The sequence below is a fragment of the Crocodylus siamensis genome, chromosome 10, assembly GCF_052110815.1.
Source record: "Crocodylus siamensis isolate JL-2025a chromosome 10, ASM5211081v1, whole genome shotgun sequence".
Classification (NCBI taxonomy): domain Eukaryota; kingdom Metazoa; phylum Chordata; order Crocodylia; family Crocodylidae; genus Crocodylus; species Crocodylus siamensis.
The window spans coordinates 65,652,505-65,675,164 of record NC_143404.1 but is presented as its reverse complement, the minus strand read 5'-3'; the positions used below and the strand labels follow the sequence as shown (position 1 = coordinate 65,675,164).

Below are 22,660 nucleotides of genomic sequence, written 5' to 3'. Positions count from 1 at the left end.
AGAGGAAAAAGGTAGGCTGCTCCTGCATTTGGGAACAGTTTCCGTTTCAGGGCACTTGACACCTCTAAGTTATGCCATAAAATGTAATGCTTGTAACTCTAAAGTGTGATACAATATAATACAATACCTCATCCTTTGGTGGATAGACTATAAAACTACATGTTGCTACAGACTGATAAATAAGGCCACTATAAGAACACCTAGAAACTCATCAACATTATTTCATGAAGGAATTTCTGTTAACTATCTGGTTACCATCCACAACAGAATATAAATATTGGTATCACAGGTATGTTCCCTGCAGCCAACGTACCTAATCTTGCTTTCACTGAAGTAAACCGGAAGAGACCTGAGCTCAAGGAAATTCCTCGAATTTGCTGGACTTCAGGCAAAGACACTTATTTATGGGGCTGGTCCTCCAAGCAGTTCCCTGTGGGTTAAGCATAATGTAAATGTAAACATGAGACGAACGGTAATATTTGTGACATACCTGTATAAAGAAATTAATCTTAGTGGCTGGCCTCAGTGAAAGTTTTGCTTATTTCCTATCCTACTGTTTTAAGTGTATCTGTACAGTTTTCATTACCTATGTGTCATGCTTGAACCAGAGCCACTTTGTTGTTTCCTATACTATTAAAATTTGCACTGAAGTGAACAAAGGAAGAAAGGATGTAGTTGCAGGAGTGCCACAGTAAAAGGTTTAAATGCAGGTGAATTATTTGAGTTAGCCAAAAGTTTTGTGGGAACTGAGATGAAATTTCAAGTTTGTGGACTGGCTTTTTTTTTGTAGAGCAAGTTAACAGTTCCTTATTACTATTCATGTTTCTATTGAATTGCATTTATAATAATTTATCAAAGATACCTGGGATAGACATTTTCTTTTATGCCTGATGTGTTAAAATTTAAACATAAAAGTAAACTAATTCTGAATAAGAATTTGAAAACTACTCACTTCAAAAGCAACCAGGTCTCATTACGTTAAAACAAAGCAGCAGCAGAATGGGCTGTGGTGAAAGGGCTAGCATTCTTAAAAAAAAAATTCAGCATGAAAGTGTCTTCTATATTTGGGTGTACCAAATGATGTTATTTACAATACCAGCATATTTTAAACAAACCATGTTGTATTTACCCCATATCTGCCTTATAATTGTGTTTGGGCCTCTGTGTTTGCCAGCTGCATTGTATTCATTTATAGGTATTTAGTATGTAGACTGTGAAGTCAGAAACCTTGGTTAATCTGTCTAACTCAGCCATTGAATGACCTTGGGCAAGTCACTTATTTCTCTGCTTTTCCTGTGAAATGACATAATTGGAAAATACAGTTGTTGTTATATAGAATATACGGTACAGTTCCCTACATTATATAAGGTTAATAAGTAAAATGATCAACAGAGCCTTAATTAATTGAGGTCCTTGGCTTCTGTGTAACACAGGTGCATTGGAAAATAGGTTTTAATATCGTGTAGATGGTTTTGAAAAATTTACCCAGTTGTACATATTATGGCTTAAGTGCTATGGATGAAATGTTCTGCTATTGAGCCATTGTGTCAGAACAAAGCACCTGTTAGTGCTGCTAAGGGTTTGATTTTATATTAATTAAAAATCAAAAGACTATTAAATACATAATTAGAAGCGATTATTTATAGATAGTGTAGCTAGGCTGTGAACACACCTGAATCCTGACCAGCAGTCTTCCTACAAAGAAAAGAGCCAAAAGTACTGGATTGTGACTGAATTTTTTATTCACAATCTAAACCAGAAGTTGAATTCATATGTCCAAAATGAGTGTCTTCATCCACTTTACCAGCTAATGACCAATTAATCTGATTCTGTAATAGAAAACAATACAGAATTGCAATGTTGCATTAGAGCTGTAGCTAATTTGAGGGAGTTTTCTGCTGGGATTCCATGCTGAGTGCTGTGCTGAGACACTAGAGGAATTACCTGGAGCTGACCTCTATGTAATCAGCATTGTATGATTTCCGGTAGCTGATGAACAGATTAGGGTCATCAACAGGAAACACAGCAGAGCTTTAACAGCAGAGTCCAATATGACACATGCAAGGAAAGAAAGGTGATAAATCCACAACTAGAAAGAGGTATGGTGTACTATTCAAGCTATATACTGTATTCTATGCAATAATGACCATGCTTCTCCATTCTACTAATTCACAGGAAAAATGGAATAGTTTTATCACTTCTAAGAAATGCTGAAGGGACATTGTGAAAGGTCACTGTAATATGCTCAAAGTCATGTATCTAATCATCATTTTGTTGTGTTGTGGTTAAATTCAACATTACTTACTTGCTTTCTAGTGTAATATACACATACAAAGCTTTTCAGATAAAAAAGAGAGTTCCTACTATTAAGGTGGGAAATAATTTCTCAGAGGCAGTTCATTTTGATTGTTTTATCATCAGGGATCCTGGTTCTCTGGTTTAAAAAAAATCCCCAATTTTCAGTTAAAAAAGATAATCCATATATTGGTGGTGGTTCATTTAGATCATGGGAAAATGTGGATTTGGGTTTACTTTTTTAATCCAAAAATTGGATTTTTTTTTTAAATCAGAGAACCAGGATTCCTGCTTATCAGAAGTAACAAGGAAAGCAGAGAATAGGCATATTTCCCATCATGAACACTACTGAAACTGCCAAGAGATACTCAATCATTTTACTGTAATGATCTACAAACTTTGTATACTTGATAACATGACAAACATGTATGACCTCTGAAATCATTAAAATACATAGATGTAAAGTTTGATAATCTGATCTGATTCAGGTGTCATTGCTGGTGCATGTGTAGATTTTGTTTTGTTGAATTAAACAGTTTTCATACAGTACCAGTTAAATTTCTGCAGATTTTATTTTCTATATAGTAATACAACACTCCCTTTTCCTTTAATTGGCATTTAGCTGATACCTGTCTTGACTGAAAGGTGATCTATTAGAGTTTGGCCCATAATGATTGTTAAATCAATTATAGATGCATTCAGATATCAGTCATATCAGGATACAGATAAAGGCTGTGTGTGTGTCCACCTGAGAGATTTCAGCCTTCAATCATGCTTTACCCTCCTGGCTGCCATTCTGTGTTCAAATAGAGCCATAACTGAAAATGCTTAGTAAAAGTATTTTTGTAAAGTCTTTTTACAAAACACATTGTTGTCCTCTGCCTGTACTGACAATGAGGATCAGTAGGGACAAATTACTGAATGTTTTATAGTGCAGTCTCAAGAGGACAGGAGACCGAGCCTCCAGCTTGGGGAATTCTTTTCTCCTTGACCTATTTTAAACTATAATTAGAGGCACCTACTGGGACTAGAATCAAAATGTTTTTGTTTCCCTGTTAGTTTACATGGTGTATGGCTTTGCTATTCTTTTTGCTATTTCTAGTCAAGATCCCAAGGAGAGGCACTCAGCCTGTATAACTCAACACTCTTGCCACTGATCTGGGTCAGAGACAAGGGATACCCTCATGTCAGAATAGTTGCAGGACAAGTAGGATTTGTACTTGCCATTTAAATATATTTAAACTGTAAGACATTAAAAAACTAACACCTATCTGCACCGTAGGCATTTATACAAAACAAACTAACTTGGCATCTGAGTTTCCCATAGTACATGGAAGCCAAAAATTGAAAAGGTGGTTTACTACCTTCCATTCTGTTGTGTGATTGTAAGTTGATTTTAATTAATCATGGCAAGGGGTGATGCTACGTATGCAAGGAAGTTACTTGGAGGGTCCCATGCCATTATTTTGCATACAATACAGTCTAGAAAGGAGAGACAAACACACCAAGGCACAAAAATACACACTGGGCACATCTACACAAGGCATTTATTATACATTTAGCCTAATTAGTGTGATAGTAAAGTCTCACCACTTACACCTGCAGCCCCATTAGGCCACAGGAAACTAACCAACTCTGTCGCAGATTAGTACTTGTACCGTGGCAGGGTTCTTTAGTGCACAGCACTGCATGTGTAGACCCTGGCGGGGCTGCCTGGAGCACAAGGTTGCTTCAGTGAGGGGCTGCCTGCTGGCTAGCACCACACTGAAGCACCCTCATGCCCCAGCATGTTGAGCTGGGTTGGAGCAGCCCCAGACTCGCAGGCTGACCCCTCAGGCCCTTAGCCAGTCGAGGCTGCTCTGACCCAGCTCAATGTGCTGTGGTTCCAAGTGTATGATGAGGCCCCAGAACAGTAAACTCCAGCACAACATGTACCAGAGCACATGCTAACAGCACATGTAGATGCACCCACTGATGGACAGACGCTCTGTGTTTTAACTGGGCTGGCAGTCTGGGCAATGTCAATGCAATGAGTTCATATGACTAGAGTAATTAATCCCATGGTGAATCTGTTTGTGTCCGTCAGTCATTTTAACTGAGTTTCACTTTACCACTGTTTTATGTTTCCACAGTTTGAAGATTTTGAGCTAATAGCTAACTCTCTATGGTTTTGTAGGACATCAACTGTTTTGTGGAGTTGCATGGCTTTTCAGTATCATCCTTCGGCATAGCTGGACCTACCCGGTCCCGCTGTTTCAGCACCCCTGGACTCCTCCAGTCTCAAGTCTTCAACCTCTTTGGAACTCTCCAAACTCTCTTTTACGGATACCTCAAACCTCTCCAGTTTCAACTCTTCATCCTCTGAGGACCTCTCCTATCTCACCTCATCTTCCCTGGACCTCTCAAGTGTAATTTCTTCAGCATCTCTGGATGTTTCCAGTACCTCTTCAATCTCTTTAGAGCTCTCCAGTCCTGCCTCTTACGATGCTTTGGAACACTACAGTCTCACCTCTTCAGTCTCATGGGACCTATCCAGTCTCACCTCAGGCTCTCTGGACCTCTCATACCACAGCTCTTTAATTTCTTTAGACCTCTCCAGCTTTCCCTCTTCAGCCTCCCTAGATGTCTCCAGTCTCTCCTCTTCACCCTCCTTCAGTCCTTCTGGTCACACTTCTTCAGCTTCTTTGGACTTTCCCTATGCTGCCTCTTTAACCTCTCTGGATGTCTCAGATCTCACCTCTTCAGACTCACTGAACCTCACCAATTTTAACAAGTTAACATCCCAAGTTTCCTCTGAGTTATCCTCAACCTCTCCAGATGTTTCTAATCCCATCTCTTCTCCCATTCCAGAAACCTCCAACTGCATGTCAAAGGAAGACTCTTCTCTCACCTCTTCAGTTTCTCTGGACCATTCCAGCCCACTCTCTTGAGATCCCTCAGACCTTCCCAATCTCACCTTCTGGATGTCTTTAGCTACACTTCTTCAGCCTTTCCTCAGCTGCATCTCCAGTTTCCTTTTCCAGTTTCTAAGTTCCCCTGCTTGGGGCACCCGTTCTCCTTTCTGTCTCAAAGCTCTTTGTAGAAGGATGGTTCAGGGCTTCTACAGTAAATTACATATATACTCAAAATGGATGAAAAGAGAGGTTTTTTTGCAAATCTATAGTGGTGCCTTGCTTATGATTGCAGCAAAGTCAGTCATCCTGGACTCTGCAGCTCACTGCTTATGTTTACAAATTAAGGCTCATTCCATCTCAGCCTACCACCTCTCAGAGCACTGCATTTGCAAATTCATGCTGAATTTTCATCTTTTTTCCTAGGATCAACAGATAACAAATATGGCTAAATATTCAAATAATTGCACTCAGTTTGCATGTCTGCTTTACTGATTTACACTTGAATTGCTTGTGCACATCTAGCAGGTAGCACTTGACAATGAAGTACAGAAAGAGAAAAGACAATGGACAAAAAGTAAGGCAGGATGAAAAAGAGGAGGACCAGAAAGGTAAATGGGGAGTGAAGATGGGGAATGAAAAACAGTCAGGGGTATCTGTTTGCTTTCCATGGTTCCTATACTGCTTGATTCGGTCATCACAGTTTCCTTGTGTCAGCCTGACGGAGAGCAGCAAGGAGGAAGTCTGGACTGGTGGAGGTGAGACTCCAGCTTGGGAGCATCCAGGCAGCTGCTGGAATGAGCAGGATGTGCTTCAAGTTCTTTGCTGTGCTTCAAGTTCTTTGCTCTCAGGGAGTTTTGGTCCTTGATGCTCTGGAGGAAGATCTTAAGTCAGGCCCCTACCAGACACAGGAGGAATTGGCCCTCAGACTTCTGGTTCTCAGCAGAGAACTCCAGCCTCTGGCCATCTCCCTGTCACTGCCAGTGGTGCAGCTGAGCCATGAGAAGAATTAAAGGAATATACATGTTTGTACTAGCAGGATCTAGACTGGCTGTGTGTAAATAAAGAAGACCCTGTGAGAAGATGGAGCTGTGTTCATGAACTAAGCCAGGAGGTATCTGCAGGCATGGCTGGTGGTAGCTAATTCCATGTTATTTCCTGAGACATTTCTCAGTTCAGTAAGATGAGAATGCTTGTTCCCCTTGCGAGTCAACTCACTCAGTAAATCTGCCCCAGGCAGCAGAGTGAGAAAGGCCAGAGCTGTGACTCTACTGTGTCATACACCCTGGAGACTCCCTGCTGCATAGGGCAGAGCACTGAATGTCACCTTTTTTTTCACTACTACTGGCTAGAAGAGGACTGTGTGTTACAAGAACTCAGTTCTTTCCTGACAGTCTGATCTTAGGCAAGGCTTTTCACACTCCCTGCCTCAGTTTCCCCCTCTGGAGAATGGGTCTAACAATACTAATCTTCTCCCATAGGGGAGAGGAGCGCTCCTTACAGGCTACAGAGTGCCTGGAGACCAGAAGGAGGAAGGTGGCACAGATGTCCACGTTAGGAGGTTGTTGCTGACTCCAGGTTACATTCAGTCAGTGACTCCTGGCATACACTGCCCCCCCAGCTAGCAAATCAGCATACACTCCCTACAGGTAAAATGGAGCAGAACACTGAATGAACAGGAAGAGGGCAGTTTCCTTTTGCTGTGAAAGGTCCCCCAGATCCCATCTTACCTCTATCTTGGGCCTGATCTCTCATCTCATTCTTCTCTGGCCAACATGGAGCACGGGCAGTGGTGACTGGACTCAGACCAGGTGCAGCAGCAGTTCTTTGAGGAGGTTTTCCAGCAGGAGGTAGATTTCTTCTTCCCTGTGTCCCACCTGCAAATAGAGCACAGGAGATGTAAGTGCTGGCCAGTGCTGGGGAGGAAGGTGTCTGTGCGGGTCGTAGAGCAGTGATGAGGGGGAGGAGTGCAGATAATCCAGTGAGTGCCACCATACTCAGTGCTGCAGGGAAAGAACAGTGGTTCTGGCACTGAGGAGTTCCCAGTCCAAACAGCCTTGGGGGGAAGGAGGCTGATGGCTCAAGTTGCACACAAGGAGGGGGTCAGAGTACCATGTGCAGGACTGTCAGCACACATGTTGTGAACAGCACAGGGTCAAATGCCCAGGTACCTTGGAAACAGAAGCAGAATTCTTCCCCATGCCTCCTACTGGTGAAATAGAGCTAAGCTTTCAACCCTGACAGCTTGTCACCTCAGGGCTCTTCCCCCTCCTTCAAGCAGCATTTCAGTCATGGTGCTGCCCATGCCCCAAGTCTTTCCTGGTTCCAGCAGGCAAGATAACAAGGCATACCACAGTGTCTTCTCTGACACTATGTTAGGAGGAGTTCACCCTGCAAGTGCCTGACATGGCTGAGATCAAGTCGCAGACCTCATCCCCATCCTCAACCTCCACAGACCTGACCAGCTGGGACACCAGTGAGGAAGGGGCTGAGACCCAGTGGTGCAGTCGGATAAGGAGGACCTGCAGGGACTGGGTACAGCTGACTCCAGGATAGCCCTCAACAGCAGGTGGCCAGAAGCTACCGGCAAGTTCCCTGCTCTCTCTTTGCCCTGCCACTGCATGGACCTGCCAGCATGAGAGGAAAGAAGGCTGCTGGCTGTTTGATTCTTGCTCTGGAAAGCCTGAGTAGTGTCCCCCTCCTGAGCTGCTGCCCTCAAGGAATGGAGATGACCTCCCCTCCCCATTCTGATTCAGCCAGGGGAGCAAAAGAGGAGCTTGGAAGCAGAGGGATATCGTAGGCTCCAGCAATTAATTATTCAGGCTTCACTGCTAATACTCCTGCTTCACTCACCCAAGCTAGGAAGCGAGTCCTAGCCACAGCTGTACCCAGTCCCTGCAAGCCTCCTCACTGGACCTTAGTCTCCCCTAGCCTGTCTAGACAAATGTTTAACAGCAGCCTACAGAGAAATAACACTCCTGCCAAACAAGCAATCAGGGTGTGTGTGTTACTGAAAGAAAGTCATGGGGATAGGGGCATGAGGCCTTTAGCATTGGTTGGTCTCAGAAGGAGCCAAAGGAAGAGCCAAGTGAGGCAGGGTTGAAGTGCATATTACCAGTCTGCAAAGGCAAACCTCCCTAGGAGATGAACTCACATTTCAGACCCTAAAGCAATTCAGACCCAGTTCCCAGCCCAGACTTCTGCCCAACCTGAAAACAGGCAGAACAATCTCCTTAGCCATCTATAACATGTGATGTGGCAAATGAACACCCCATTGAAACAATGCTGGTGGTAATATTGAGGGGCTTTGTGGTGCTCTGAATTTTTCCCATTGCAGGTACCATAGTTTCAGACTAAGAATAGACCTGACCTAGTGCTGAGTCCACAGGAACAAGTGATCCCAAATGTGTGCCAATGCCTTTCCCATAGATTATTAGCCTGCCCCTGATTCTGGCTCTCATTAGCAAGTGCATAGGGTTACCATATTTCCAGTTCCAAAAAAAAGACACCTGTCAGAGGGACACCTCAGTCCCAACCCAGAGCCCCCTGGCATTAGCCACCGCCCCTCACTCCCAACCGGCAGCCCCCCACCCCTGCTGGTAACCCTCTCCCAACAGACAGTCCCTCGCCCCCTGGCTATGCTGGTCACCCTTAGTCCTAACCTGCAATCCCCTGGCCCTGTCAGTGACCCTCATTCCTGACCCACAGTTCCCCACCCCTCCGGCCATCCTGTTGCCCCTCACTCCTGACCCACAGCCTGCCATCCTTGCCACCCTTCACTCCCGACTGTCCCCAAACCCCATCCCTCCAACCCTGCTCCCCATACATTTACCTGCATCTAGCTGCCGAGCCTAGTCCCACCCCCCTCCCTGGTTGCGCGCTGGCCATGTATGCCCCACTCCCTCCAATTACCCTCCCACTGCTCCCACCAACAGAGTGGAGCAAAATCCCAGACATCTGTTCAGATTTCAAAAAGATGCCCAAGTGGAAATCAGAGGATCCAAAAAGAGGACATGTCTGGGAAAACCCAGGCACATGGTAACTCTACAAATGCAGCAACAGCAGCCACAATGTGTAATACATGTAATGTGGACAGGGGGCCTGAGGGCCCTGCTACATGCTCGGATTAAAGCTGCATAGAAACCACCTCTGGAGTTGTGACCTGCCTTCAAGCCCTAACTTTCAAGCTGGTTGGCTTTTTTGTTATAGCTGGAGTGTCATTGTTAGCATGTGACAATTACCTGGCATCTGTGGCCAGTCTACATTTATTGCGTGACTGACCAGTGAATTGTGCAATGCAGGTAACATAGCAGGGGCCTGAGAAACCAGCCTTGGACGAGGTCTCTAGTTGCGCCGACCTCGCACGTGGTGACACGTCCTAGGACAACTAGGCGCGAACAGCAGCCGCCGAACAGGGCAGGAGCGCGCGGAAGACAACCTCGCCCTCGCCCGCGCCCAGACCGGGGCGTGTCTATGGTCGGCGCCGGAAGTACCTCGCCATTGGGCGAGCGAGCGAGCCGGAAGCGGAAGCCCCGGGAATGGAGGGGGCCGCGGTACTGGGGCTCCTGCTCCTGCTGGGGGCCCGCGGCGGCTCCGGGCAGGCAGTGTTGAAGCCGCCCCAGGACAGCCTACGGGAGGAGCTGCTGCTCAGCCCGCTGCCGTCCGGAGACCTCGCCGCCACCTTCCAGTTCCGGACCCGCTGGGACTCGGAGCTGCAGCGGGAGGGAGGTGGGCGGAGCCTGGCTCAGGAGGGGTGAATGGAAGGGGGCGGGGCCTGGCCGAGGTGAGTGGAAGGGGCGGGGCCTGCTGGCATAGCTGTGCTCACAGGTGTGCAACCTTGGCCCTCCCTAGTCTCTCACTACAGGCTCTTCCCCAAGGCCCTGGGGCAGCTCATCTCCAAGTACTCTGTGCGTGAGCTGCACCTGTCCCTCACCCAAGGCTTCTGGCGCACGCGGACCTGGGGGCAGCCTCACCTGCAGGCCCCAGCTGGGGCCGAGCTCTGGGTCTGGTTCCAGGACTCAGTCACTGAGTAAGTCTTTCCAAGCCTGGGTCCCCTCTCCCATTTGAGTGGGGGTGCAGCTATCACGCCTCAAACGGCAGCCCACACAAACAGACTTGGTCTGGTTTTGAACCAGCTGGCTCGGGTGCCTCTCGCAGCATAGAAGTGCGCGTGCAGGCTCACTGCATGGGAATCTAGAAGCACAGAAAAGCAGGGCTGGAAGGGACTGCAGGTGGTTGTCTAACCCAGCCACTGGTCCAGGCAGGAGCACCTTGCCTAGACTGCCCTAAGCAAGGGTTTGTCCCACCTGTTCTTAAAAACGTCGGGAACCAGCCTCCCCCTAGCTACAGGCGCAAGTGGCCAAAGCATCCAAAACACAGTTTAATTTGCCAAAGCAGGGGGACAAGGACACCATCAAGGTCCTACCAATACAAGGAAAGGAAGTAGTTTGTTAAAATACACTCAAGAGATCCAAGGAAGCTGACCGTGCCCCCTGCTACCGGGGCCTTGCCCTTGCTCAATAACTGCCCAATGATAGTTGTGGTTGCATATCTTAACATTTTTCTCCTTGCAATGGTCTGTTCATTTTCCAAGCACCTGATATGAAACTTCACTTCCCGCAGACCTTTTACATCTGGGGAAGAGGGCCAGTGGTGTAATCTGTGGCTTTCTTGTTGTTCAGTGTTGACAAGTCTTGGAAAGAGCTCAGCAACATGCTTTCAGGGACATTCTGTGCCTCTCTGAACTTCATTGACTCCACCAACACTGTCACTCCAACAGCATCATTCAAACCTCTGGGCCTAGCCAATGGTGAGACAAGACTTGTACTTATGCGGGGGTGGAGGAGGGGGACTTTAGCCTGTGTGGGGAGCTCCAGGCATTGCTTGCTTTGCTATGGGTGGCACAGAGCAAGGTCCTAGGAGGAGTGAGGATGCTGACAACCAAAACACTGTTCTGGCAAGTGAACTTGGAATGGCTGAGATCTAGTAGACAGAAACAGCAAGGGCAGCAATGATGCTAGTTTTGCCTCAATTCATCTCTGGAAAGACCACTTCTAGGGGGAGGTCTTCTGACTGTGCTGAGAACAAGGTCAGTTAGTTCCAGCTGTGGCAGTAACAAGCATGCAGGGAGCTACATTACTGTCAGAATGAGACTGAAGCCCCACATTTTTTTCAGGTTCTTGGGCAGCTGGAAGCTATTTCCAGTCCCCACTAACTGGAACTAGATTTGAACCAGTGAACTCAAGGTACTCTTCTTAGCATAAGATATTATGCAAAAAACCCTGTCATACAGGACCTGTTTCCCTTCTGCACAAGGATTACAGACCGTTGTAATTGAAGACAGGAGATGTCCTTGTTTATTCAACAAGGAGAGGACTCTGTCTTGCAGAGATGCACTTAGCTGGTCTTCAGGATCCATACTGAAAGTGATCTCTTCAAGGGATTCTAGACTCTTCCTAAGCGTGATCAGCCAGATGATAGAGTAGCTCTACTTTAGCACATGTGATCATACTAGCCCCAGGCTGCTTAACCTCCACTTCCCATCTCAGTCACAGATCACCGCCTCCTGAGATATGCTGTCCTGCCCCGCGAGGTCGTCTGCACCGAGAATCTCACTCCTTGGAAGAAGCTGCTGCCATGCAGCTCAAAGGTGAGAGCCCAGCCCAGGGTTTGTGCTACCTGACCAAGTCATCACCAAGTCCTTGGGCCTAAGTTCTTAAACAGCAAATGGTACCAGATGCCTGTAGTATCCACTGGTATCATGCTTCTATTGCAGTAGGAGCAGGGAGACAGGAAATTTGGAGCTTTGAAGCCCTCAGTAGGTCCTTCCAAGCCTTTCGGACACATTCCCCAGCCCCTTTGCAGATTGCTGCTGGGTATTTAATAGCATTTTCTCCTTTATGTTCTGCAGGCTGGTCTTGCTGTGTTGCTGAAGGCTGAACGCTTGTTCCATAGCAGCTACCACTCGCAGGCAGTGCATATCCGCCCCATCTGCAGGGTGAGTCTGGGCCTGAATTTGTTCTTTTCGCATCTTTCTTATGCATCTCCAGGAATACAGTTAGGAGGCATCTTGCAGTAGCCTAATAAGATCCCAGTGCTTTTGGAATGAAGCGTATGGCTCAGATATTGGGGGTTGTTACCAAATACAGAGCTCTAGTAGTGTTCAGAGCAGTTTCCAGGAGAAAATGGGGGAAGCCTCATTTCTTGCAATGCTAGAAACTGCCAGACAAAGCCCTGGAAGATGCATTCTAGGGAACCACTCTACCTTGTCCCCTGGGGAATGGGCTAGATGGGATTCTCTTCATCTCCAGCCTTTGTGTTGCCATGTTCCACTCCATAATTAGTCCCCTCGGGACTCTAAAATGTGTCTCATGGCTCATCACAATGCATCTTGCCCTTTGGGAAAGTGAATTTGTATTGAATAGTCTTTTGTTTGTCTTGCCATCTTCACCAGGATGTTTCATGCCTCAGCATTTCCTGGGAGCTCCGACAAACTCTCACTGTGGTCTTTGACACCTTCTCCAGTGGTCAAGGAAAAAAAGGTAACAAGTAATCTGCAGTATATGGCAGGAGAAGGAGCTACCTTCACTCTCATTCTGGCTGACTTGTGTGTCTGTCTTTCCCAGACTGGTCTCTTTTTAAGATGTTTTCACGTACTCTCACTGAAGCTTGTCCCCTGGCCTCTGAGAGCAAAATCTATGTGGACATCTCTAGCAAGGATCAGGTAACACTTGTTCACATCTCATCCCATATAGCTGAGAGAGCCTCCTGCAAGAAGGAACTGTGATTGCCTGTCGGTTGTCTGCCATCCCCAGATGAGATTAGAGCCAAAGCCCTGGCATGCCACCACCCAGGTTGTCTGTGGTAATGGGATCCTTGTGAAAGGATTCTGGTGGCCACTTGGCAGAAGTGTCTGGAAGCAAGGGATCCTTCAGCAGTGTCAGCAGAGACACAGAGCTGGGCATGTTCGAGCCAGTCCCCTCCTTAGATGGACTGATGGCAGGTGTTGCTTTCTCTTCCATCCAGTCTGCTTGCATTCTCAGGGGAACGAGTTGCTGGAAGTGACCCCAGCTCCACTGTCTGTGCATGAAGCAGTTGTCCTAGGAGACAGGAGAACCTATGCAGTGTATGACTTGCTGAGCCCAGCTCTCTTCAACACATCTCGCAGCCTCAACGTGCAGCTGAAATGGAAACGGCCCCAAGACAGTGGTGGGTAACCTCCGGTGCATTCTGCTTGTGGACTCCAGTCTGCCACATGCCAGCCTGGGGTGGATGGAGTTCCCCAGCAGCAGGAATGAGGGTACGCGAGGGTCTTGCAAAGGAAGCGGATTGTGTTCTTGTTGGGAAAGAAAAGTCTGAGACTATGCAACTGGCCCTCTCCCACCCCACTCTGTAGAAATTCCCCCTCTTCTGCTTCAGGATAGGGTGGGAAACATCAACAGTCATGTAAGTGGGAAGTGTCTGTCCCCTGAGCTCTGTGCTGAGTGGTAGGAGGGCACTTGGGTTCAGAAGTAGAGCTGGGTTCTGGACATTGGCTGCTGTTTCCCATTTGCAGCTGATCTCTCAACACCAGTGCTCCATGCTCAACGCTATGTGAGTGGATACGGCCTGCAGACTGGAGAAATCAGCACCCTGATCTATAACACTCATCCCCACCGTGCCTTCCCTGTGATACTACTGGAGACAGTGCCCTGGTACCTGAGATTGTACATTCACACTCTGACCATCATCACCAAGGGGAAGGAGAACAAGCCAAGTAAGGAGACCCTCCCTGAGAGACTATTCTGGGTCCCCTGGCATTAGGATAACATTCCAGAAACAGTTCAGTCTTTACCTAGGTTCCTGGTAAATCAGTGGGAGAGTGCCTAGTACATGAGTGCTTGGGAAAAGTTAATAACAGAAAAAATACCTCTGCTTCAGGACATACAGCCTGAGCTCAGAATAGTCTGTTCTATGTGGGCTCTTATACCCTGGTCAGAAACTAGGTTGAGACCGTGTTTCATTAGTGCATTAAGCATCACAGCAGCCAACCATCAGCATTGCTTTGTTTTCTCATCCTCTCCCAGGGGACAAGTGTGTCCAGTAGAAGGTCTTTGTTTTGGGATATTTTGCTATGTCTAGACAGCAACATGTAAAATAAGTGGGGACAAAAGATGTGCTCCTTGCAGCTCCAGCTCCCAAGAGCTGCACTGTTATTTCAGTAACCCCTGTCTGAAGTACCTAGCCAGTTCAGTAGTTTGCCTTTTAAGTTTAACTTGAGGTGCAAGCTTGTATTATTTGGATAGTTTTGCTCTCTGGGTCACTTTGTGTGGCTGGGGAGGATGGACGCAACAGTAGCACGCAAGTGGTAAGCTGTACAGTGGAAGAATCCCAGGATCCCATGTCTCTGTATTAGGTTACATCCACTACCAGCCAGCTCAGGACCGAAGGCGGCCCCATCTTCTGGAGATGCTGATCCAGCTCCCAGCAAACTCTGCCACCAAGATCACCATCCAATTTGAGAGAGCCTTACTGAAATGGACAGAGTACACCCCTGACCCCAACCACGGCTTTTACGTGAGGTAAACACCTGCCCCAGCTTTGGGGTAGCTTATGGAGCATGCTTCTGTAGGGCTTGCCTGTTCGGTGTCCATTATAGCACTCAGCATCTGGTTTCTGGGGATGCATTCTGCACGCACTGTGTTTTCTAGCAGGATTGAAGCTAACACATCCTTTGTCTCCTTAGTCCATCTGTCCTGAGTGTCCTGGTGCCAAGTACCATTGCAGCAAAAGCTGTAGCTGTAGAGGAGAGTCCTCTCTTCACCTCACTGTGAGTGTGTCTTCTCTCTGGGCTTCAAGGGAGAGGAAGGGAAGGAGAGATCACTTGTTTGGGGCTGGGGTTCCTAGATAGTCACTGAGCTGTTCTTGCATCTGGTAGAAGCAACTTGCAGGCAGAAGCTGAGTCACTGGAGTTGACTCATAGGAGTCTCTGTTGAGAAGAGTTGCACCTCCCCCCTACCCCCTGGAGCAGTATTGAGGGAAAGTCCAGTTCCCTTATATATGCTTTTTCTCCTACAAGGCATCCAGAACATCCCCCATGTACTAGCAGAGTCTGGAGTGGCTCCTCTCTGCAAGCCCTCTCCCTCATCTGGTTCAGTCTTGTGCCCAAATGAGTGGTTCTTTCTGCATACACTTCACCTTCTGACATGTCAGCCTCTTCTGAGGGAATGGAGGTTCATGACGGGTTTTCAGAGATTCCCAGGCATCCATTCTGATGCCGACTGGAAAGAGAAGCTCAACTTCTGCGTGGGGGACAGGCACATTCAGAAGCATTAGTAGGCAGTCCATGTTCACGATAGTGCTAGGAAGGGTCTTGCTAGAACGTTGTGCATGGACTAACACCCCCTGTTGCCTTCATCTCCAGATTTCCTTCTTCTGATGGCTCAAGCTATTTTGTGCGTCTCTACACAGAGCCGCTTCTGGTGAACTTGCCAACACCTGACTTCAGCATGCCATATAATGTCATCTGCCTCACCTGCACTGTGGTGGCCGTGTGCTATGGCTCCTTCTACAACCTGCTGACCAGAACCTTTCACGTGGAAGAGCCTAGCAGGGGGGGCCTGGCCAAGAAACTGGCTAACATCATCCGCAAAATGAGGGGGGTTCCTCCCCTCTGAGAAGGCCAAGACAGCCAGTGCTGTGGGTATTGCCACTGACCCCCATGTGCAAGTGCCATGGCCAGGGTCTGAGGGGAGGCTGATGGGGTAGGACACTTGCTACCTGAGGGATCTGGATTTTGTCCCCCAAACGCCAAACAGTCACTTTTCATTAAGGAGGTTGGTGGGAATTATCCTAAAGACCAGATCCAAGAGATCAAGGAAGACCTATAAATCTTCTGTTCTGGGGAGGGGTAAATTATTATGTTCTGAAAAGGAGGTGCTAGAAATAAAACCCCTGGCTTTGTATAGCTGTACTGTTCTTTTCTTTAACTAATTCCAACTTCCTTCACTCTCCTGCAATTCTAGCAATGGTCATTCCAACTCTTCTCCCTCCATGGGCCAGCTGTGAAGGTGAATTAAGTACCTTCTTCACTTTGCAGGCATAGAGACATCTCATTGCATCAGCAAATCTGCTACCCCACCAACCACTGCTAATTAATTGCTTACACTTTTGGCATGGACACCACAGACTTAGCTCAACAGCAGAGGTTTGCTGGAGTTGGACAATTAGACAACTCATAAAGCTCAGCTGGCAAGGAAACACTGAGATTCAAGGAGAGGAGGAAAGATGAATAATAGATTGCTGTAGCAGGGCACAGCAGAGCACTCACCCATCTTCTCTAGTATGCCAGCCTGCACGAGATCAGAACAAAGTCTTGCCTCCAGTAGTACACAATCCCTGAGGGTTTGGCAGAAACTATAAATTCTTTGCGTTTGCCTGGACCATGTTGGCCACACCAGGATCTTCTTGCTTGGCCCTTGTATTGGTCCATTTACATTCTGACACAACTGAAGTGCAAGCATCCAGCACTGGTAAGTTAGGATAGGAAAAGATTGTCACTTCTTCAGTGCCTCCAGGCAAGGACCAGATCATATGAAAACCTGTTTCATCAAACAAAATATTCATCCCAGGAGGAATCTCCTGGACACAAGGGCAGAACCCCCCAATTTCCACAGCCAGATTCTCCCCCTTACTGAGATTTCTTCCAAACTAATCAGAGAGCTAACAAGCCCAGGCACAAAAAACCCCCCAAAAGAAATGCATCAGTCCACCCCACTATTATATTTCCTATAAAAAAAACACACAAAAACAAGCAAATACACCAATATGCTTGCCTCAGTCCCTTGAGGAAGTAGCACACTAGAGGTCCTTTGAAGCAATTTCAAATTGGAAGGCAGATGCCACCATCAATCGGGAAGTCTCTTCCCACTCACTACAACCATTTATGCATCAACAACTTCCCACCATAAGGGGGCCCCAAAACACTAAAATAGAGCCCTTGAGGTTTAGACAGTAAATCTAGGGCCAAGTACAAACACAAGTTTCTAGGAGTGGAAAATTTCCACTCCTAGAAATGATTCTGGGAGAGGCGAGGTAGGACAAAGGGAAGCAGGCAAGAGAGGTCTCAGGAAAGCAGAGGAGCCTTTTTCCAGGTTCCAATCCTGGTTTCCAGGGGTGTGAAGCAGGAAAAACAGTATGCAGACTTTTGCTTCCTACCCAAACACTTGGTTCCTATCAGGAGAGCAGCGTCTTGTTTTTATTTCCACCAGTCAGGAACAAAGCTCCTTGCAACAAGAACAGTTACTGCCCTGATCTCATTTAGCCAGACTATTCCGTACATTTTAATATGTTTAAAATATTTAAGCTATTTCTTGTATACCCTTAAGTTTCATACAACATTAAAATATCTAAATCTTAAACACATCACATTTCTTAATCATAGAATTACAGCATGTTCACTTATTGATTACAGAACCTGAAACCTTAGTACATCTGATATTTTCTTCTTTCTAAGAAGAAGGTACAATGTTATCTAACTGGAAACATCTTTTGTCGTTTTCCCTATGCAACACTGGGATATGCAACATGGCATGCCTGTACCCATGCTCATCCACTACTAGAGTAATAGCCATTAGGCATAATTATCATTGTTTGAATAATTCAGGTGTATCCAATAAAAATGAGCAAACATAATATCTAGTATGCTTCAGCTATTTCTTAATCCCATAAAACAAGCAAGATTTTTCAGGCTGAATCTTCCTTTATAAACTTAAGCAGCTTTATTGCTCTTTTTCACTTTTTGTATTTGTTTTGTCATTTTGCTTGGGACAGCTGTTAAGTTTATTTAACTTAACAGAATGTGTCTTTTTTTGATTCCTAGTTAAGTGCTTTTCATCATTAATCTGGAATTTCCCTTGATTTTTCCATACATAAATTCCATTAGGCAGAAAGTTTATTTTGTCATTCTTTACTAAAACTTGAAATGTATGTCATCCAGAATTGCTGGCATGACTATAATTATACTTTCAAAAGGATCCCCTACCTATTCCTTAAGCATAATACTTTACAGAAATATTTTACAACCCCTAGATCTACATCCAAGTACCTAAATCCGTCTTAAGGATCTTTGGTAGTGTTAGAGTGATGATGTAGTTGTTACGGTTCAGGAAATTATGCAAGAGGATAGGCTACATAAAAAACCATAGACCACCATACTTGTGTCCACAAAGCCAGCAATCATTCCAAGAATACCAATAATCTACAGTCAGGCCCTCGGATCCCACCACTGCGTTGAGAACATTAATGATGCCTACCTGCCCAGTCTACAATCTTCCTTTATGCAACAAGGACACTCCAGTAGAGAAACACATTGAACATCTGAAAGAACCATCCAAATACCCCACAATACAAAACACCTGCTACAATACAAAAATTCTCCTGTGGCTGCACAATCACTGGAGGTCAGTCACTTCCCAACCCACAGTGGAACCAATCAGAAGAATCATCAAACTACTATAGCCCATATTTGAAACTGCTTTGTACCATGGAGGTAATAAGACACGTTCAAGATGCCACATATTGCAGCATAGGGTAAAAATATGAAAGGAGTCATGGTTAGAGCTGGCTTGGGCACAAGGAGCAGTCTACCAGAGGTACCATGGAGCTCTGTCTGGGTTGTTTTACTTACTTCACTTTCAATCAGGACAAATTAACTGCAGAAAGCTCCATGCTACCAGACTGCTGCTAGCAAAGCTAGCTTACATGTGCCATGGAGATGTAGGGATTATAGCCGTGTTGGTCTAAGGCAGTGGTTCCAACCTTGGGTTGCAACCCAAATGAGGGTCACGGGGGCAATGCCGGCAGCGCTGCATGCCGGGAGCTCCCCTACCACCAGGCCACCCCTGCTGCTGCTGCTGCCACCGCACTCCACTCCCAGCAGCAGGTCATGGCCAAAAAAGGTTGGGAACCACTGGTCTAAGGACACCCAGGAAGAGCACACACCAACTGCACGTGCTTCCTCAGCACGACAAAGGGTTTTTACACCCGAAAGCTTGCTAAGAACATTTTTTTGCAACTATTTAAGTTGGTCGAATAAAAGATATCAGATTCACCCAAAGAACCTTGTCTGCCTGTGGAGATGTACTGTAGAGCTTTTAAGTACAGAGTGAGCTCTTTCACTTACCAAGGCCCTGGAAAGACATCGCACGTAGCCAAAGGATTCACTGGCTGAGCTGAAGCAGAAATCCCTTTTCTTCAGTCTGACACTCCTGTCATTCATTTCTTCAATAGCAAAAGGTTGAAGTACACTCCTGACAAGTGCATTTTGAAAAAGGTTTCAAATCACACACTGAACAGCCTTTAGGCAAAAATAATAGCACTTAATCATTTGGAGAAACAGCTTCATTACATGACAAGCAGCTTTTTAAATCAAATGTTGACTGTGCCATAGCCACATTACTGGGGCAGCTAGCTGTTAAACATGATGCGCCTATTTAAAAAAAAAAAATAGTGAATTACAAGCAATTTTTTTTTGGAAAAAATATTCCACCAACTATCCCAATGATTATTTAACAGTAAAGCAATGATTTCCAAGCTGGCATCCTGGGGTGCATTGGGATCCTTTCAAGATTGTTGCTAGCATGTTAGCACCATTCACAAGAGAAACCCTGAGATTTCAAATAGGGATTCAAGGCATGAAAAGCTTTCTGATCTGTTGTATTCTTTCCAGCAGCAAAACTGTTCCATCATTTTTCTGTACTCAAAAAAACTAATGCAAACTGAGAGTTGGCGTTGTCCAAGAGGCCCCTGGATAGTGCGGCCATCACAGAGGACAGTCCGGTTGTCCTCTGCCCTCTATGGATACGAAACCGGATGCCTTTATGTCCTCTGTTTTACTCTTGAATTTTTTTTCCAATTTTAGAGGACATAAAAGTGCCAGGTTTCATATCCATAGAGGACAGAGGAGCAGAAAACCGGAACAACCTCTATGACAGCCACCCCACCCCTAACAGAGCAGGGGGCCCCTTACATTGAAGAAAGAACAAAGTTATTAACAAGTTGAAGAAAAAAGGGTTTTTTTTTTTAACACTAAGCAATATTCTAGGTTCATTGCATTGTCTGTGTTGACCCATCACCATGCAAATTCCTCACAGGGCACGAGGCTATGGTCCCTTGGTTTGCCCTGCCCAAAGGCCATACACATGGGCGACCAGTGCCTCCTAATACTGCGGTGGGTCTCCAAGGTGGGGGGAGGTGGGGTGTCGTTTCTCTCACGTATCACGGCCAATCTCAGGGCCTGCATGTGCACCTGTATGCACCCCCTACACAAGCTTCACCAATGGCGTCAGGTGTGAGGAGGGTGAGAAGCACCACAGCACAGACCCGCAGGAAATGGAGATTGCTTCAACTACGCCCCTGAGCTGTGGCGAGACCTGAACCGAACGACCCGTGCTGGGAAGCAAGCGAACGACTGGAGACTTCCACCCCGCCTCAGCACGCCGCACCTTCCGCTCCAGGCCAGAGGCGTTGATTCGCTGCACCGCCTTCCAGGCCCAGCTACGCGGCACTCTAATTGGCTACAGCGCCTTCCGCGCCCAGCCCATGCGGCACTCTAAATGGCTGCAGCGCCGTTCCCGCCCAGCGCCGCGGCACTTTGATTGGCCGGACAGCCTCGGCGTTCTGATTGGTTGCGATGGGCCTGAGGCAGCTACTTAGCGGCGATTGGCGGGTCTAACCGAGGTAGCGTAAGCACTGATTGGCAGGTGGGGGTGGTTCTTGCCTGACGATTGGTCGACGCTTCTTGCTGAGTGCGGCCTTGCCCGTCGCACTGACCTTGCAGGCCGTAGCCGCAACCGCAGCCATGGTGTCGTACTGGCGACAGGCCGGGATCAGGTAGCGGAGCAGAGCAGGGCAGGGCAGGGCAGGGCAGGGGAGGGTGGGGAGAGGCCGCGGCGCGGGGGACTGATGCCGGCCCGTGGTTTTGTTGCAGCTACATCCGGTTCTCGCAGATCTGCGCCCGCGCCGTGCGGGCAGCCATGAAGCCGCAGTTCCGGGACGAGGCAGAGCGGGCGGCGGCCGCCAACGTGAAGATCGTGAAGCCTAAGAAGGAGTAAAGCGTGAGTGCGGGGCCGCAGGCGCTACCCCAGGGGGATGCGGGTGAGGGAAGGAGACGCCTGTGGCGGGGAGCGGGCGTGAGCAGCTGTGGCAGGAGGAGGAGGGGATTTAGGGTTTGGGCAGGGAGGCTCCTCAACTGACACTAAAAAGAAAAAACGTTGAGCAGCAGGAGCACGAGGCTGGGGGGGATCAAAAAGCCAGGTTTGGTTTGAAAATACAGCTCATAAACGCAAGTGACCTGTTCCTCGCATTGAGAAACTTTTATTCACATGCTTTTTGCATTTTTATTTATTTTTTATTAATAATAATAATATTTCCTATAGGAACTGACCTGCGGTGACGACCAAACAGACAAAACGTGACGTGGAGTCAAGTTCGCCAATCCGCAGGAGCACGGTGTAACTCTCTTTTTTTTTTTTTTTTCCCCCAAGCTTGCTGTAAACTCTGCCTGTCCATGTAAAGGATCATGCCAATAAAGAAAATGATGCGTCAATATAATTATTGTGATTTATTTGGGGAAATCTGAGTCTCTCCCCCCTCTTTTCTCTATACTAGAGGTATTTTCATTTTATTTTAAAGTGAAAGAAAACAAGATTTGGATGCGTTTCCCTTGCTTTGCGCGGCACATGCATTCCAGGAAAACGGCGCGTAGCTCAAACTCGCGCCAAGGGAACCCACTTTACAATGCAACGAACAGGGATGCGTTCCGAGACCTTCAGCCCCACTTCTACCACATCTTCCAGGGGAATTCTGGTACTTGTCAACAGCAGCGCAGGGCCCTGTCATAATGGTCATGGCAACTACAGAAACACTTCACAGACAACGAGCAAGGAGTGCAGATCCACACAGAGACTATATTTTGGTGTGCATCTCTCCCAGAACGCACCGCACAAAGCAGCCAACTGCAGGCTTCCACCACACCGATTGCATAAGAGTGAATTTACCTCGCATATAACAGAGTTTTGGTATGAAAAAGGGTCATCATGTAAGAGTCAATTTGCGCATACCAAACCTACGTAAAGCAAAGGAAACTTGTACCCATGGTAGCTTTTTTGGGGGGGGGGGGGGTAGAAAGGGGTTCTGTTTGTCTGCTTTTTGCTCTTGTTTTTTGTACCACTTCTGAAAGGAGAATGTCTGGTAGGTTTTGTGAACCCACCTCATTGAAAGTTAATCCAAACTTACTCAGCCAGAAAGCACAAGAACAACCCTGGCATTGCTGACTAATACTCAGGGCATTTGGTTAGCAGAAGGGTGTCCTGTGTTCAGACCAACTGGTTTTGCAGAATATAATAGTCCAGCCATAACTGGGCTGTGGGAAGGAATGTGCCGCCACAAAACTTGCACACAGTCAACTTGAACTGTATCTGCCTAAAAGCTTTTAA

The 22,660-nt window shown here is 46.9% G+C and overlaps 2 protein-coding genes and 1 long non-coding RNA gene across 4 annotated transcripts in view; 2 read left to right on the top strand and 1 right to left on the bottom strand.

Annotated features, from left to right (window-relative positions):
• LOC149856748 (uncharacterized) overlaps window positions 1–20,662 on the bottom strand; it is a 28,164-nt gene extending 7,502 nt beyond the window's left edge. The window contains exons 1-5 of one of the 2 annotated variants that reach the window (XR_016438370.1): window positions 19,348–20,662; window positions 6,917–7,063; window positions 1,945–2,031; window positions 1,673–1,829; window positions 314–430 (exon numbers count right to left, since the gene is read on the bottom strand). This is a non-coding gene — a long non-coding RNA (uncharacterized LOC149856748). The remainder of the gene's footprint in view (window positions 1–313; window positions 431–1,672; window positions 1,830–1,944; window positions 2,032–6,916; window positions 7,064–19,347) is intronic. The other variant, XR_016438369.1, reaches the window with a different exon arrangement.
• Window positions 9,695–16,129, top strand: PIGT (phosphatidylinositol glycan anchor biosynthesis class T). Its single transcript, XM_090020752.1, has 12 exons — window positions 9,695–9,914; window positions 10,038–10,215; window positions 10,868–10,995; window positions 11,735–11,835; window positions 12,097–12,183; window positions 12,640–12,727; window positions 12,812–12,909; window positions 13,229–13,394; window positions 13,741–13,941; window positions 14,581–14,746; window positions 14,911–14,994; window positions 15,589–16,129. Exons 1-12 carry the CDS (start codon window positions 9,725–9,727, stop codon window positions 15,839–15,841), a joined length of 1,740 nt encoding a protein of 579 aa, XP_089876878.1. The 5' UTR covers window positions 9,695–9,724; the 3' UTR covers window positions 15,842–16,129.
• Window positions 20,663–20,896: 234 nt separating the features above from the next.
• On the top strand, window positions 20,897–21,776 carry ATP5F1E (ATP synthase F1 subunit epsilon). Its single transcript, XM_090020759.1, has 3 exons — window positions 20,897–21,056; window positions 21,154–21,280; window positions 21,602–21,776. Exons 1-2 carry the CDS (start codon window positions 21,025–21,027, stop codon window positions 21,275–21,277), a joined length of 156 nt encoding a protein of 51 aa, XP_089876885.1. The 5' UTR covers window positions 20,897–21,024; the 3' UTR covers window positions 21,278–21,280; window positions 21,602–21,776.
• The last annotated feature ends 884 nt before the right edge of the window (window positions 21,777–22,660 follow it).

Bases quoted from the DNA above. Each gene is read 5' to 3' on its own strand.
- PIGT (XM_090020752.1), top strand. From the start codon at position 9,725: ATGGAGGGGGCCGCGGTACTGGGGCTCCTGCTCCTGCTGGGGGCCCGC. The intron at 12,184-12,639 runs GTGAGTCTGGGC...CATCTTCACCAG, and splicing joins ATATCCGCCCCATCTGCAGG to GATGTTTCATGCCTCAGCAT. The intron at 13,942-14,580 runs GTAAGGAGACCC...TCTCTGTATTAG, and splicing joins GGGGAAGGAGAACAAGCCAA to GTTACATCCACTACCAGCCA.
- ATP5F1E (XM_090020759.1), top strand. From the start codon at position 21,025: ATGGTGTCGTACTGGCGACAGGCCGGGATCAG. The intron at 21,057-21,153 runs GTAGCGGAGCAG...GTTTTGTTGCAG, and splicing joins TGGCGACAGGCCGGGATCAG to CTACATCCGGTTCTCGCAGA.